The sequence below is a fragment of the Benincasa hispida genome, chromosome 11 (assembly GCF_027475165.1).
Source record: "Benincasa hispida cultivar pf3 chromosome 11, pf3_genome.v1.1, whole genome shotgun sequence".
In the NCBI taxonomy this organism is placed as follows: domain Eukaryota; kingdom Viridiplantae; phylum Streptophyta; class Magnoliopsida; order Cucurbitales; family Cucurbitaceae; genus Benincasa; species Benincasa hispida.
Genome location: NC_143488.1, coordinates 52,853,687 through 52,869,402, shown reverse-complemented (window position 1 = coordinate 52,869,402; position 15,716 = coordinate 52,853,687). Strand labels below are relative to the sequence as shown.

At 31.7% G+C, this 15,716-nt stretch overlaps 1 protein-coding gene and 1 long non-coding RNA gene across 5 annotated transcripts; both read left to right on the top strand.

Annotated features, from left to right (window-relative positions):
* Positions 1-1,362: 1,362 nt before the first annotated feature.
* Positions 1,363-3,912, top strand: LOC120091504 (uncharacterized). Its single transcript, XR_016524741.1, has 4 exons — positions 1,363-1,670; positions 2,290-2,403; positions 3,575-3,695; positions 3,779-3,912. It is a non-coding gene; the product is annotated as an uncharacterized LOC120091504 (long non-coding RNA).
* A 5,803-nt stretch (positions 3,913-9,715) lies between these two features.
* Positions 9,716-15,309, top strand: LOC120091624 (E3 ubiquitin-protein ligase RGLG1-like). 4 transcript variants are annotated; one of them, XM_039049723.2, is made up of 11 exons: positions 9,716-10,132; positions 10,813-11,147; positions 11,779-12,004; positions 12,095-12,208; positions 12,308-12,405; positions 13,421-13,500; positions 13,583-13,688; positions 13,803-13,930; positions 14,030-14,207; positions 14,713-14,769; positions 14,850-15,309. In XM_039049723.2, the coding sequence occupies exons 2-11, from the start codon at positions 10,863-10,865 to the stop codon at positions 14,928-14,930; spliced, it is 1,353 nt and encodes a 450-aa protein (XP_038905651.2). In that variant the 5' UTR covers positions 9,716-10,132; positions 10,813-10,862; the 3' UTR covers positions 14,931-15,309. The 4 variants fall into 4 exon arrangements, with proteins under 4 accessions (XP_038905651.2, XP_090163568.1, XP_090163569.1 ...); XM_090307443.1 differs by having other exon boundaries at positions 10,067-10,287; XM_039049724.2 differs by lacking the exon at positions 9,716-10,132 and adding an exon at positions 10,356-10,679.
* Positions 15,310-15,716: the final 407 nt, after the last annotated feature.

The window sequence follows — 15,716 nt, the reverse complement described above, 5'->3', positions numbered from 1 at the left end:
GTCTAGGTGATTAAACCAGTTTTAAAACCTCACATCGCTCACACATACTCATAAAATCGGGTTAACAACATTTAATTATTCAGTTATAATCCCCAGGTAGGAGGTGTTCTGTAAACCGTCAACTTATGTACCTTCAAGCTTAGACAGAATTGTAGACTGGTTAAGTTTGTAACCACATCTTACAAGATAACGACTTATTTTAACTATTAAAATGAGTTGTTATTTGTTAACTCTAGGTGAACATGCATCTTATCTTTGTTATGGATTTTAAATGTCTAATCCGGTTTTTATAACAATTATAAAATAATAGAGATGTTGATCATCCATAACATTCATCAAGTATTTCGGGATTTAATATAGCACTTTATATTAAATACTTGAAACCTTAAACATGCATACTATATATTATAACTCTTTATTACATACTTTTAATGCATGTTGCATGCTTCCTATGATGAGATTTTAAATCTACATGACATACTATATGCATATACAAGATTTACTTAATTATATCATACATTCACAATGCATAAACAATTAAACACACACTAATGTGGACCAGTTTTGGCATTTCAAGCAAGCAATTAACCTAAATTATTACAATAATAAACAAAACCGACTTCCAATAGCTTCTGGACTTCATGAACTGACCCGAACTAGATCAGAACCATCAGAATTGGATATCTAAAGCTCCAAAATAGGTTGAATCGAGTAAAATGGAGCTGGACCAGACCTCCAAGACCCGAACTAACTGAACTGGTTCACTTGAATCGTCGGTGGAGTCGTGTGTATTCAATCTGGACAAGGATGAGTAGCGTTGAAACTCTCCATCCCAGCGTTGCAACGCCATTGGTTGCCCTTCTCATTTTTAGGCTATTTGATGAGCAGTGTTACAACGCTTTACGGGTAGCATTGTAACGTTGCCTGACAGTAGCTTCACAGCAGGTTTTCTTCAGCCGACCTTTCTTGCTTCTTTCTTCAATTACAACTCTATTGACTCTAACAAATTTACAGACTCTTAATCACACATTAAGGCCAATAAACAAAGAGCCAATTACAACAATTAACACTTAATTGAAGACAATTTCTTTAAATGCTAAAACTGAAATTATCTATATTCGCAACCATTTTCATACAATCTATGAAAATCACCCACCAAACTAAATTAACATGAATTGAGTACTTAAATCATGCTTTGATACCAATTGATGGAGTTAATATGCACTTAATAGAAGTGAACAGAATCATTAAACACTCCAATTCATCAATTTGAGTTACCATAAATCTTATTCCTAAACAGTTTTGTCATTTTTTTTTAGAACGAAACTTTAAATTTTGTCATACACACTAATTCATCAATTTGAGTTGTACAATCTCCCCGCCGTTGTCCTCCTTCTCTTTGGCCGCACCGTAACTTCTTCTCTCAATGTAACCGTCGATTCGGTTGGTTGGTCGGAATTCCCCCGGCCGACGCTGGAATTTATTCGTTCTCTGATTTCACCCTCGGTAATAATAATGGCTTTGAAACACAATTTTATGCCCTTCGAGTTTCATCTCGTCGTCTCAACAAAATCCCTAGGAAGTTGCCACCGTCCTTCTTTTCCGGTTTCTCTTCCGTCGCTCCCCCGCCATTCGCCGGTTGAAGAAGTCGCCTGCGTCCTCCGTTATCGGTAACTATCTGCCCCGTTGCTTTGTTGTTTATTTTCTCCGATGGCTACCCCGACCGCCAGCCAACGACGATTGTGTGCCCTAAGAAGTCCAGCGACTTCGTTCTTTGATTTTCATTTCAGCATTGGTCAAATCCCATGTTGGCCTGAGAATCGGAACTTTTTTTATATATATATATAATTTCTAAAACATTTTCTTAAACTACAATATTCATTCTTTTTTCTAAACCATTATGAAGCATTTAGAGAAGAAAGAAAGAAAAGTTTGGAGGTGACTAAAATTTTAAATTTGAAACTTAGTGACATTTGAATGGTTAGAGCCAGGGGAGCCTGGATTTTGTTCTCCACGGTTGTATCTTTTGATGAAACACAAATTTAACATCAACTGAAATTTATTGTTAGCTTTGTGCTTTGATTGGTTTAGTTTCATTGATTCAACAAGAATGATAGGTTGTGTGAATTACCTTGTTAACCAAATGCAAAAGGATTAGTTAGTTGTCCCAAGAAAATAGTTGAGGTGCACACAAATTGATTAGAAAATGCAACATTATTATACAATTTCATTGCCTCCAATCTCTATTGATTTAGATCCGCTCTCATAAGTTCTTTCAAACTTTTATAGGGAAGAACATCATGAAGACCCCATGTGCAGATGAGGTTGTGAATGAGGATGAAAATGTAGATGTATCTCCATCAAATTATACTACAAAAGATCAAAACAGTAGGAAGAGAAAAGGTAACGACGACGATCCTTATGTCAAGTGTATATACTCTGGTGCGTCATATACTAGTCCTTCAAAGGGGAATGGAATGGAAAATGTGGAAGCACATGCCGAGAACTATCGCGACAAGTATCCTTTTCATAGCACTTGTTCTAATAATTCATATGAAGAAGGAAGGGAAGATGATGAGGAGGAAGAGGTAGGAGAGGATTCAAAAAGTTAGGCTCTTCACTCATTAGAGGAGTTTTTTTTGCAAAAGTTGCAAGAATACTAATTGCAAAAATGATCATAATTGATAAATTGCCCCTCAAGTATGTGGAGGAGGACGGGTTTAGAAGGTTTATGGAGCAGACTGTGTGTGAATATGCTCCAAGGTTTGAGATTCCTTCCCTACCCACAATAGCTAAGGATATATTGGAAATATACAAAGAAAAGAAACAATCTTTGAGACACATTTTTGTAGAACAAGGTCCTAGAATTTCTCTCACAATCGATACTTGGACATCAGATAAAGATACGAACTATATGGTTCTTTACTGCACATTTCATTGACGTCGAATGAAAAATGCATAAGAGAATTCTTAATTTTCGTCAAATTGAGAATCACGAAAGAGAGACCATAGGAAGAGAAGTTGAAAAATGTTTGAAACAATGGGGTATTGAAAAAGTAATGACGTTGACGGTGAATAACGCTTCTTCAAATGACACTATCATTACTTATTTAGTTGATTATTTCAAGAATGAGTTAATTTTGGAGATTTAAATTGATACAATTATCATTTCAAATTTTAATCGATATAACCTCACATTTAGGTCATAAATGGATATTTTTCCGACCCTAAATTTTATATATGTGAGTTCATTTATTCGTTAATTTCGTTTAATGGCTAGTACGAATGATTATGTGATTGTGTATGAGAGGAGAAATTGGTGGACACTTATAAAGTTCTTAGTGTGGGAACATGTGAACGAATCGGATAAATTTATAGATGTTAGATGTCGTGCATATATTTTCAATTTGATTGCATGTGATGTTTCGAAAGATTTTCATGAGTTGATATCTAAGATCCGGAATGTGGTTAGGTTTGTGAGATCTTCACCTACATAATATAGTAGCTTTGAAAAGTGTATTAAGGAGGAGAACTTATCAAGCAATAATGTTTTGTGCCTTGATGTTCCGACTAGGTGGGACTCTACCTACATGATGCTGTAGGAGGCAAAAAAGTTTGAAAAGGCGTTGGAGAAACCAGAGATCCATGGCATGACCTATTTGAAGGGGGACCTTCCCTCTAGTAGAGATTGGGAGGTAAGATCACTTGTTCATTGTTTATCGGTATTTCATAAAACGAGTCTAAAACTTTCCGGTTCGCTTCATGTCCCTTCAAGTAGGATCTTTCATGAGATTAGCACCTACAAAATTTCATCAAAATACGTTATTCGAGTAGTGATAATCTGGTTCTAAATGACATGGCAAGGAAAGTGCAAGTTGAGTATGAGAAGTATTGGGAGAATAACTTATTGTATGTTGCCACTGTTCTTGACTCTTGCTGCAAGATGAAATTTCTGCAATATTGCTTTAGTAGAGTATTTGGGGCCAATGAGGCCAAGGAGATGTGCGAGAAAGTCGAAGATGTGTATTAAGAGAAATTTGTATGGGTGACCTTAAAATTGGACCGAAAATGTCAAATGATCCAATTTTTGAAAAAATAAAATGTCGAATGACCCTTTGTTGACGTCAAATTCAGGTGGAATTACCAAAATACACTCGCACGCACATGGAAAAGTATCTTGCTCTTGCTTGGTCTCGCTCTTTCTCTCTCCTGCTCTCTCTCTCTCTTTCTTTCTTTCTCGTTCCCTCTCCTTCTTTCTCTCTTTCTTGCTCTCTCTCTTTTTTTCTCTCTTTCCCACTCTCTGAATCTTTCTCACTCTCTCTCTCTCTTTCTCTCTTTCTCATTCTCTATCTCTCTCTCTTTCTCTCTCTCTATCTCCCTTTCTCTCTCTCGGTCTTGGTCTCGCTCTCTTTCGGTCTCGGTCTCGGTCTCGGTCTCACTCTCTCTCGCTCTCGATCTCTCTCTCTCAGTCTCGCTCTCAATCTCGCTCTCGCTTTTTCTCGGTCTCGGTCTCTCTCTTTCTTTCTTTAGTTTTATCAACTTTGGTGAAGTCACAAGCATCATCAGCAAAACAAGAATAAAGAATAAAAGATTTTCGTCCAGTTCGTCTGTCGGAGAAGAAGAGGAAGTAAAAAGGAAAAAAGAAAAGAAAAGAAAAGGCCGAAGGTCACGCCGGAGAAGAAGAAGAAAAGAGCAAGAGAGAAAATAAATCTAAATGACAAATTTGTAACTTCACTCATCTATGACATAAGTAGAAGGTCATTTGACATTTTTTTAAAATTTTGGGTTATTTGTCATTTTGGGCTCAATTTTTGGTACATTCATACAAATATTCCACGTATTAAGGCAATTATTTAATGAGTATAGTAATTTGTGCATTGTCAACAATGAATCATCTACCGAAGAAAGTTCAAATACTGGAAAAAGTTCTCCAAATGATTAAGAGTTCTATTTTAAGGACCATATTACTGAGTGGAAGAAAGAGGTTGAAAATGAAGTGGCAGCTTTAGAGATAGATATCTACTTATTGGAGCCTCTTGGGAAACAAGAAGAAATTTTTCACATTTTAAAATGGTGGGAAAATAATTGTTGGAGATAGAGGATTCTTGGTAAAATTGCTCAAGAAATATTAGCAATTCTAATATCTATGTTGATTCTGAATCTGCGTTTGGTTATGGCAAGAGAGTAATAGATTTTGTATGCTTTACATCAACTCCAAATTTAGTTGAGGTTCTCATATGCCTGCAAATTGGCTAAAACAAGGATGCAAGGGGCATTGATCTCCAAAAAAAAGTCATTTTTATTTAATTTTTTTTATAATAAAATCATTTTAAATTACACTATAAAATGTTTCAAAAACTATTTTGAGTAGTTATCAAATACTTTAAGTCTCGGAACCATTTCATTTTTCATCTTTGGTTTTTGAAAACTAAACCTATTTCCCCACATTTCTTGCAATGATTTGCATCTTTCTTAAGTATAATGGTTCAATTCTTAGTCAAATTTCAAAAACAAAAACAATATTTGAAAAGATACTTTTTTTTAGTTTTTAAAATCTGGCTTGGTTTTTTAAATCATTGATACAAAGTAGATAACAAATGAAGAAATTTGGAGGAGCAATATCTATAGGCTTAATTTTCAAAAATAAAAAATAAAAAATATAATATTTATTAAATGAGGTTTTAATTTTTTCAAACATGACTTATTTTCAAAATAAAACATTTGGAAAGTTAAATCAAATACACCCTTAAAATGTAAATGTAGAAGTTCGAAAACATAAAAAGTATTTTGAAATTGTATTCAATAGTTATTTGATGCGAATAGAATTTGAATATGCAACTAATAGTTATCAAAAGGTAGTCACACTGTGGAGACTTATTCGATAACTTGTTTAAATATATATATATCATGATAAAAGTAATAATTTTCTGTGCAATTTTAGAATTGATTATAGTGATTTTTGTTTTTTTTTTGTTACATAATTTTTTCTATGCTACTTTGCAATGTCTCCCTAAATAGTAGTCCAAGCATTAAGCCATTTGGTTTGTTTAGTTTATAGCCTTATTTTCTTAAGATCTACTTAGCTTTGAGGAGACTTTTGTCATTCTTGGAGTAATGGTTAGTCAGAAAATAATAATAATAAGATGAAATCAAGTCAAACCAAATCAATATTTTAAAATTAAAAAAATTGACAAAAACATACACCAAAAAGGACAGGGTTAGGTTATTCATTTGGTCTTATTTCATTGGACATGTTTTTCACTTATTTATCAAGTATTTTAGGTATATTATATTGTTATATTATTTTAGACGATAAATTCACATTTTAATTCTATGTCATATATTTGTTTTAACATATAATAATATATTCCTTTTAAAAAAAAGTTCATATTGTCAATTGTAATCTATTGTTTTTTTTTTTTTCTTAAGGAGAATTTGATTGAAATAACTTATTTTATTAAGATAATTTTAAAGTATTAAAAGAAAAATTATTATATTAAAAAATTATATAAACATTAAGGTCGTGTTTACCAACTCATCATTAACATTGGCATAATTATAATAAGATTCTATAGATGGATCAATTATAAATTTTTATCATGTTTATTCAAGCATGTTGCAAATGTAATTTGATTATCATTGATATTTTCTTACCGTTGTTACCATTACCATTTAGAGTCAATCTATTACGATATACGGTAACAGTAACGATTATAGAGTCATAATTCTCACTGTAACGGTAACGATCTCTTAGTGGATCCCATATAATTTTCAAATCAATTTGATTGTGTTTGTTGATTAAATATTTAGTTGTGTCATAGTGTTCATATTATCAACTTTGTGATCTGAGGTTTGATTCCCTCACCTACCCCATATTTTAATTACAATAATTTTACAAAAAAAAAAAAAAATTAATTGTGGGTCCCACATTTCATTACAATTACTCAAATCGAGTTCACTTTTTAGATTATCATTGATGGATTAAGTTGTTCTTGAAATAAACATCATTGATTTGAAAAGATCGTGTAACAAGATTAGACATCCTTGTCGTACAACTTGATTGGCAATAAACAATTTAAGTAATAACGTGACTTGTATGTGTATAAAGGTAATAACTTGTCAAATTTGTAGTAAAACAAGGATGGTGATGACTCATTCATTCTCTTATTTTAAGGTAGATGAACTGTTAAGTTTTATTATAGCAAGTAGACAAGTCGAATTGTAATTTTCCAATAATATGAGAGAGTAGGTAAACTTGACCTAATATTTAACCACATTTGATTTTGTTGATTGGATTTATATATATATATATATTTTTTAAAAAGTTGAATCATGGGTCAAACTTGATTTTGTAGTATTTTATTTTATTATGATGAATTTAATCATGAAAAGCGATACTTATAAGCACAGTATTAAGTTTCCATCGATATTTCTACATTTCTATGGATTTGATATCGACATGAAGGGTGAATTAATATTTCCATTTAATCATCAGAATACTACTAATAAATATGATATAAATAATATACTTTTTAACTTGTTTGGAAATCATAAAATGTTTATTTAGTAATTTAAATTTAATTTTGAATTTTTTGTTTTTATAATTTTTCTAGAAATATCCATCAAAATCGATATTTTATCGATGTTTTCATCAAAATTTTGATAAAATTAATATATCGATATTTTGATTGATATTGATATTTAAACTTTGCTTATAAGTAATATTACCGATAATGAGAAAGATCAGAAAAACAAAACTTGAGGATGAGATTTTGCTTGTTTGTGAAGTATGGGAAGCAATCCACGCAACCTTTTGCTTAATTGGCTAAATATGACATGTCACTTCCACGTGTTTTGTTGGCATAACTTTATGGCCAAATGGATGATAATAATTGGAAATTTTAATATATATATATATATATATGAGTATGGTACAGAAAATTTTTAAAATTTTTTTAATATCACGGGATTACTATACTCTCATCGTTCACATTAAAAATTTATCTTCACAAATATTAAAATATCTCGTATTAATATCAATGGATCTCATTTTATTTTTAAAAGTATGTTGACGTGACATATAATAGATAGAAAGAATATGAAACTTACTGAAAATTTTTCTATATGGGTATCGCTTTGATTGAATTTTTTTAGTACTACAAGAATATACATTTGTTCACACTATAAATTTGTATTCATAAATATTAGTGAATCTCAATCAAAATATCTTATCTTATTTTTAAAAACATGTTGAGACGTGATACAATAAATAGAGAGAGTTCTAGTACTATAAATTTTTCTACTATTAATTGTAAGCTATAATTTAAGAATGATGTGAGGTGGATTAACATTACACTATTAATTATTAATTAATAAAATAAAATACATAGCGTGAATAGATGAAGAATGTATTATGGGAATTTTTCTAGAAATTCATAATAATTAGGGGAAGAAACTCTAGTATTAAGGAGCATGAGAGTTTTGATTTCTTCTTTTAGACGATTCATTAATCTTTTAAAATTCTCAAATTTATTTTTAACATATTAAACATTCTCAATTACAATTTTCTATGACAAAATGTTTGCCATAATTTTTTTTTTTTTTTTTGGTAAAATGTGATGTTTCTTTAATTATTTTCTTATTAACATGTTCGAATATATCACTTATGCTATGTTAACTTGGAAGAGTGATTCTATTTTAATGGGTAGGATTTAACTTCGATAATAGACTAATTGAATTTTTATGTATCAAGTAGTATTTGAGTGACATGTATATATGTTCAGATATATTAATAAAATAATAGTTTAATGATATGTCAATTTTTAGGTTAAAAAATATATTTAATTCATAAATTTTCACAAAAGTAATAATTTTATTCCTAACTTTAAAATTTAGTGGTTTAATCCTTGTCCCTTCAATTTTATAATCTAAACTTTAAAATTCGTAATGTTTAATTAATTCATTTTTATAAAAAAAAAAATGCTATTGAAAATTTAATAAAATTTAATACATATATATTGATTAACTATTTAAAGATCAGATATATTTTTAAACTAGAACGATTAAATCATCATATAATAAGAATCGATACTTTGATGATCAAAGTTTTTACAAGGAGGATTTAATTTTTAAAATCTTACCACTAAAATTTAGAAGAGATAAAATGGTCAATATGTGAGAAAGTCAAAGAAAAGGCAAAACTCTCTTATGGATAAAAAAATATTTAGCTTCACAAAAAAGAACTATAACAACCAACAACATATTTTAATCTGTTTAAAAACATATTCTTAGAGGCCCACCACTTCTTCCTATTAAATTGGAAGTCTCATGCCTGCTTTTGGATTTTTTTTTTTTCCTTCAGTACAATGATCTTGAATATTTAAACTGTAAATCTATTTTCTACTAACAAGTTATTACATCTATCTATATACTAATTAAGTTATTCTCGTTTTTTTTTTTTAAATTTGATGTCCTCTTACCTTCAATTATACTAAAAAAAAATATAATACAAATTATTCTTTTATCATAACAAATGCAAAACGAGAGATCAAATCTTTAATAACTAGAGAATAAGATTATACTAATTATCATTAAATTAAGATCGTGTTCAGATCATGCTAATTTGATCAATCAAAAGAATATCTAGATTATAAACACAAATCTGATAGCACATGACATTGTGTTTATTTATTTAATAAGAGACGTGCCACATTACATTTATAATAATTGACATGAAAGTGATTAATAACGAAGATTCTTTTTTCTTTTTCTTTATTTGAAAGAACAATCAAGAAGATCCCATTGTTCGTTAAATGGCGAACTGATTGGTTTCCATTGAAAAATTTTCTTTTCCGGTCTCAAAAGTCTTCAAATCCCACTAATTTCTGGCAATAATCGATCATAACTTTGCCGCGAAACTCCACTTTAATGCTAAATGAAGGAATCGTCTTACCAGACTAAACAAATTTCAAGATTCCCGTTCGAACAAGTCAAAAATCCGTTCCACTTTCCATTTCTCTTTTCTCCCTTTTTCTTGCAGAAAGGATTTGATTTTATTGTCTTCCTTGTGCATTCGTGAAGTGGGTTTTGTCAATTGCTCAAAGAGGAAGCAATTTGAGAAATGCAGACGATGGTACGGATTTCATTTTCTTCCTTTTCAAGATGCCTTTCAGCTTTTTCATCGGTTTCTAGGAACTAGGTTGAAGAATCTGTTGATTTGAATTTATCAGATTGTGGGGTTTTTAAATGGCGTTTGATAACCACAGATTTGAACTTATCAGCTTTTTGGTATGCAACTTGTGAGTTTGAAAATTATTCAGATTATTTTGTTTAGCGATCAGGATTTGAAGTTGTCAATGGTTGAATGTTTTGAATGTTGAAGTTGACAATATTTAAGAGTCAAATGAAATCGTGTTGTTTATTTGCATCTTAATCTCTGTTCTCTTTCGTAATTTTTTCCCTCAGGAGAATGCGTTGCAAATTCATTTCCGTTCTTTAGCCTTTCTCTAGCCATTTTTGACAGGCGGCGGCCTCTCTCTTGTTTGAACGTTCCTTGTTTTTCATACCTTAGCTTTGTTGTTTTTTTCTCTCAGTCGGTGAAGAAGCGTGTCGTAATGGAATACATAGCTACCTGTTTTGTTTTGAATAAAAAGCTCGAAATCTTCTTTAAAACTTCATTTGTAAGAGAGAATAATTTATACCCTTTTCCCTGTTGGACTTCTATTTTACCCTTTTGGATATACTGGAATCTACCTTCTAGTTGAGGATTTTGATTAATTTAGGCTGATTTTATTGCCTTTCTTTGTTCATCAGACAAGAAGAGGTTCTTAAGATTTCGAAGAATTTGATAGAGTTTGAAATTCATGGGGGCTGCAAATTCAAGGGAGGAACCATCGGTTCAGTCGGTTTCGTCGTCATGGAATGGTGCATATGCTCAATCTCCATATACTCAATCGCCTTACGCGCAGGAAGCATATGCTCAATCCCCATATAGTCAGGAAAGTCAGAGTTATGTGCCACAGCAATCATATTCCTCATCGGCTTATTTTCCTCCTGAAAACTACCATGGTGCTGCTGCTGCTGATAATGGAAGAAAGTTTGACAGAAGATACTCAAGAATTGCTGATAATTACAAATCCTTGGAGGAGGTAAGATAAAATAGAATGATCCGGATGGGAAATTTTCTTTAAATCACAAGTGTGGTCCTTGAATTTTCAAGTTTGTGTCAATTAGATAAAATGTGTTTGATAGGTCCTTGAATTGAACTGTCAATTTTGTGTCTAATAAGATCATTTACCTTAAAAATTGTTATATAAGTCTCTAGGCTTATGATTTCGTGCTAATAAGTACTTGGAGCTTTCAATTTTAAAGTTCAAGGACCTATCTAATACAAACACATGAAAGTTCAAGGCTAAACTTGTAATTTAGTCCCTTCAGTTTTGTTTGAAACGTGAATGAAAACAGATTATTTCTTGCTCAGCATATTATTAACCTGTTTCATGCATGCATCTGCAACTTTGATTTTCTAAGAAAGAAACAACTTCACTTGGGTTCATTGTTCTAGGCTTGGAAGAATAGAATTTAATTGGTTGATAGTCATTGTTTACGAGTTTGTTTTCGTCATGTTTTGTTTCTTGAAGGACATGTTCTTCTCTTGATGTATCTGTATTAGGATAAAGTAGTGTTATTTGGTGTTGTGTTATAAGAACATGGACGTATGCATTTTCATAATTACCTTCTGCAGACTTCAAATAATAAGGTGACATTTGTTGTCAATAGGTAACAGGAGCTCTTGCTCGTGCTGGGCTTGAGTCATCCAATCTCATTATTGGAATTGATTTCACAAAAAGCAATGAATGGACCGGTGCAAAATCATTTAACAAACGAAGCCTTCATGATGTCAGAAATGGCCCCAATCCATATGAACAAGCCATATCCATCGTCGGAAAAACGTTGTCTGCTTTTGATGATGATAATTTGATTCCGTGCTTTGGATTTGGAGATGGTAGTTGCATGAATTTTCCTTGTTGGCTTTACTATTCTGTTTCAAATTTCCTAGACTGCTCATATTACAAATGTCTCATGTCATTTGCAGCATTTACGCATGATCAAGATGTCTTTAGTTTCTATCCAGAAGGGAGGTTTTGTAATGGATTTGAGGACGTGTTGAATCGTTATAGGGAAATTGTTCCCCATCTACGTCTTGCAGGTTCCAAAACAAACATACTTCTTCATGCTTATATTTCATAAAATTGTTTCTCACATACATGTAATAGTTCTTACGAGGTCATTTATTATTATATAACAGGACCAACTTCATTTGCACCTGTTATTGAGATGGCAACGTCAATTGTGGAGAAGAGTGGTGGCCAGTATCACGTTCTGTTGATAATTGCCGATGGGCAGGTATAATAAAGTTCAAAAGTTTTTTTTTTTTTTTTAGTGGATCATTATTATTTTGGAACAAGCTAAATTTTCTTAAACTGTTTCTCATGAATGAAAAAAGAAAGGTCAAAACATCATTTTAATCGATGTTACATGAAACCCATTTCATTTTAATTCATGTACTTTCAAATCTCCCAACTTAGTATGTATACTTTCAACAGATTTTAAATTAAGTCAATAATGTTAGTTTGAAGTTAATTATTATTGAATTTTGTAAAAGAAAAAATAATAATAATAAATTCATTCAAAAAAAATACACAATGTGAATATCTTTCCGAAATTTATAGAGAGAAGAGTAATATAGATCAATTTTTTTTTTGGTTAAATTACAAACTTGGTTCTTATGGTTAGGAGGAAATTAGAATTTAGTCCCTATAGTTTTAAAAGTTAAAATTTGGTCCTTATGATTTGATAAAACCTCATAAATTGTCTCTATGATTTGATAAACCCTTCGTAAATAGTCTTTATAATTTTTCTTTGATTGAAAAAAAACTTTCATTGTGAAAAAATGAAAATATGCAAGGATATACAAAAAAATAAAAAAAGGAAATCCCACTAAAGAAAGGGATTCCAACTATACAAAATAGTGTATATGTATATCAACTAAACAGTCTCTACCATACAACTATTTAGGAGGATTTTATCAAACCATAATAATCAAATTCTAATTATAAACTATAGGGACTAAATTGTGACTTTCTCCAAATTAGGGACCAAAAAAGAAACATAACAATAGGCTAACAGTAAGAACTAATTTTGAAAGTTTTTTTTATCAATTGAAAGTGGGGTGACTAAATTTGGACATTTGAAATTGATGGGACTGAAATTGAAAAAAAGTATAGGGGACCAAAATGGAGTTTTAACCAAATGAAAAAAAAAATGGAAACTCAATTTGATTGAGAATTCACATGTGATATAGCAAAATATCTGCTCTGTTCTTGTATCTTTTCCTGAAATGAAACTAAAAGTATCTCAGGTGACTAGAAGTGTGGACACTGAGCACGGGAGGCTAAGTCCACAAGAAAAGAAAACAGTTGATGCTATTGTGGCAGCAAGGTGAGCATAAGATTTATACTGTATATTTTTTAGATTTAACTCTCTGTACAGATTCTAATAATTTTATATACATTCATTTCAGCAATTTCCCTCTTTCAATTATTTTAGTTGGTGTCGGGGATGGACCATGGGATATAATGAGAGAATTCGATGACAACATCCCCGCCCGAGCCTTTGATAATTTTCAGGTAAGCAAAGGCACTTACATGCCTTTTGTTGTTAAACAAAGATATTCTTTCTTATCCTATAACTGAAAATTTAAGATAACTTTTCTTTCTTTTTTGGTCCCCATCTCTCTTCAGTTTGTGAATTTTACTGCGATCATGTCGAAGAACGTTCCCCAGTCCCGGAAGGAGACAGAATTTGCACTTGCAGCTTTGATGGAGATTCCTTCTCAATATAAAGCTACCTTGGAACTTAATCTACTGGGGTAAGAAGCGTTTATTCTTCATGTAATTTAGTAGGAGATATTTTCAAACGGGAATCATCATCTTTATTGTCACAATCATTTTATTCATTCTTATCTCAGGACTCGGAAAGGCAGTGCTCCCCAGAGGATTCCACTTCCTCCACCTGTTGCAGCATCTTTCAGCAGACCAAAACCTCCTCAATCCTTCAATTTTGAGCCAAGTGTGCCTCCGTATCCTGGGAATAATAATTCGATTGAAACTGTTCGTTCAATTGATCTTTCATCTTACGATGACAAGGTAACATTTTGTTTTCTGTGATGTCTATTTGTTTGACCACTACCCTGACTCCGGCTGTTGCAACTAGTTCTTTTTGTCTTAGTGAGTTTTGGATGTTCTTTTAGAGCAGTGAAAAGTTCCTAAAAGCATTCAGTTAGATTATCAAAAGTGATCGAAAATTATAAAAGTACGTCATTTGAGTATAGCGCTATGGTCAGTTAGATTATCCAAAAGTAATTCAAAATTATAGAAGTAATTCAGTTGAGCTTGAATGCCATCATGACCTCAATCTAATAGGTTAGAGTTTGAATCCCTTCCGGCATATATTGCTGAACTCCAAAAAGAAACATTTCACTTGAAATCAAAAGACTGCTTCAAAATTCCCCCAATTCTGGCATTGTTGGTCATTATCTAGGGCTAGGTTCAATGTTCCGAAGACTTCTATCTAATGGCATTACCACATCCATTTTCATTGTTCCTTTTTAGAGTTTTTGTCAATACCAACAGCTTGTTTTTCTGCTCGCAGTTGTGCGGCATTTGCCTTAGTAACCCAAAGGACTTGGCATTTGGCTGTGGACATCAGGTAATCTTCTGTCCTTCAAGTTCAAAAGTGTTACTGAAATTTGAGTTCTTTACACTCACAAATGTGCTCGTCAATGGCAGACTTGTGGCGAATGCGGACAGGATCTTCAAATATGCCCGTTCTGTCGAAGTTCAATCCACACACGGTTAAAGCTCTACTGATCAGATCTCAACTTGCAATCAAGCCATACTTGTCAAAACAGTCTGTGAAAGTTCATGATGTGGTACAGGCATAACGCCTTGATATGGAACGATATCTTTGCCCTATAGATGTGAAAATGTAGGCAAACAATTCTATTCATACCTTTCTTTGCTATTTATATACGAAGGAGAGGTGTTGTAAATGAAACTTGGCCGCTGGAATTGATTCTTTTCTTTCTTAAATTTATTTATCCATATGTCTTTGTACAGTTGAGAATATATAATGCAATGTAGTGATATATGTATGTGTACTTACAGCAAGTACTTTTTTTTTATTACTTTTTTATTTATCAATGGAAAATAAGAAAAAATTATCCTCTCGGGGTCCTGTTTGTGAGAATCATTTGCTTTTTATATTTCTATCCTTTTCCAATTTCTGTATTAGTACTTCTTTAGGGGAAGGTCATATTGATTTTTCAATTGGGCAGGATAAGGTAGATATTTAAAATGTAACAAAATAAGGTTATTAGTTTAAATCTCATTGCATATTCTTCCAATTCTAAGGTATTTCTTCAAGACAAAATTGGCATGTTCATAGATTAGACTAAGTGACAAACAACCTTTAGGGATGTCACAATTAGGGGTTAATGGAATTACAGATTATATTATTGAATTTTCCATTGATTTATTAAACCCAAAAACTTATTAAGTTGTTTCAATTAAGCCTAAAAGAGTGCAAGATGTTTTGAAGTTAATGTCTATTTGGTCTCCAGTGAACACTTTGGTCTCTGAAATTTGATAAATAGT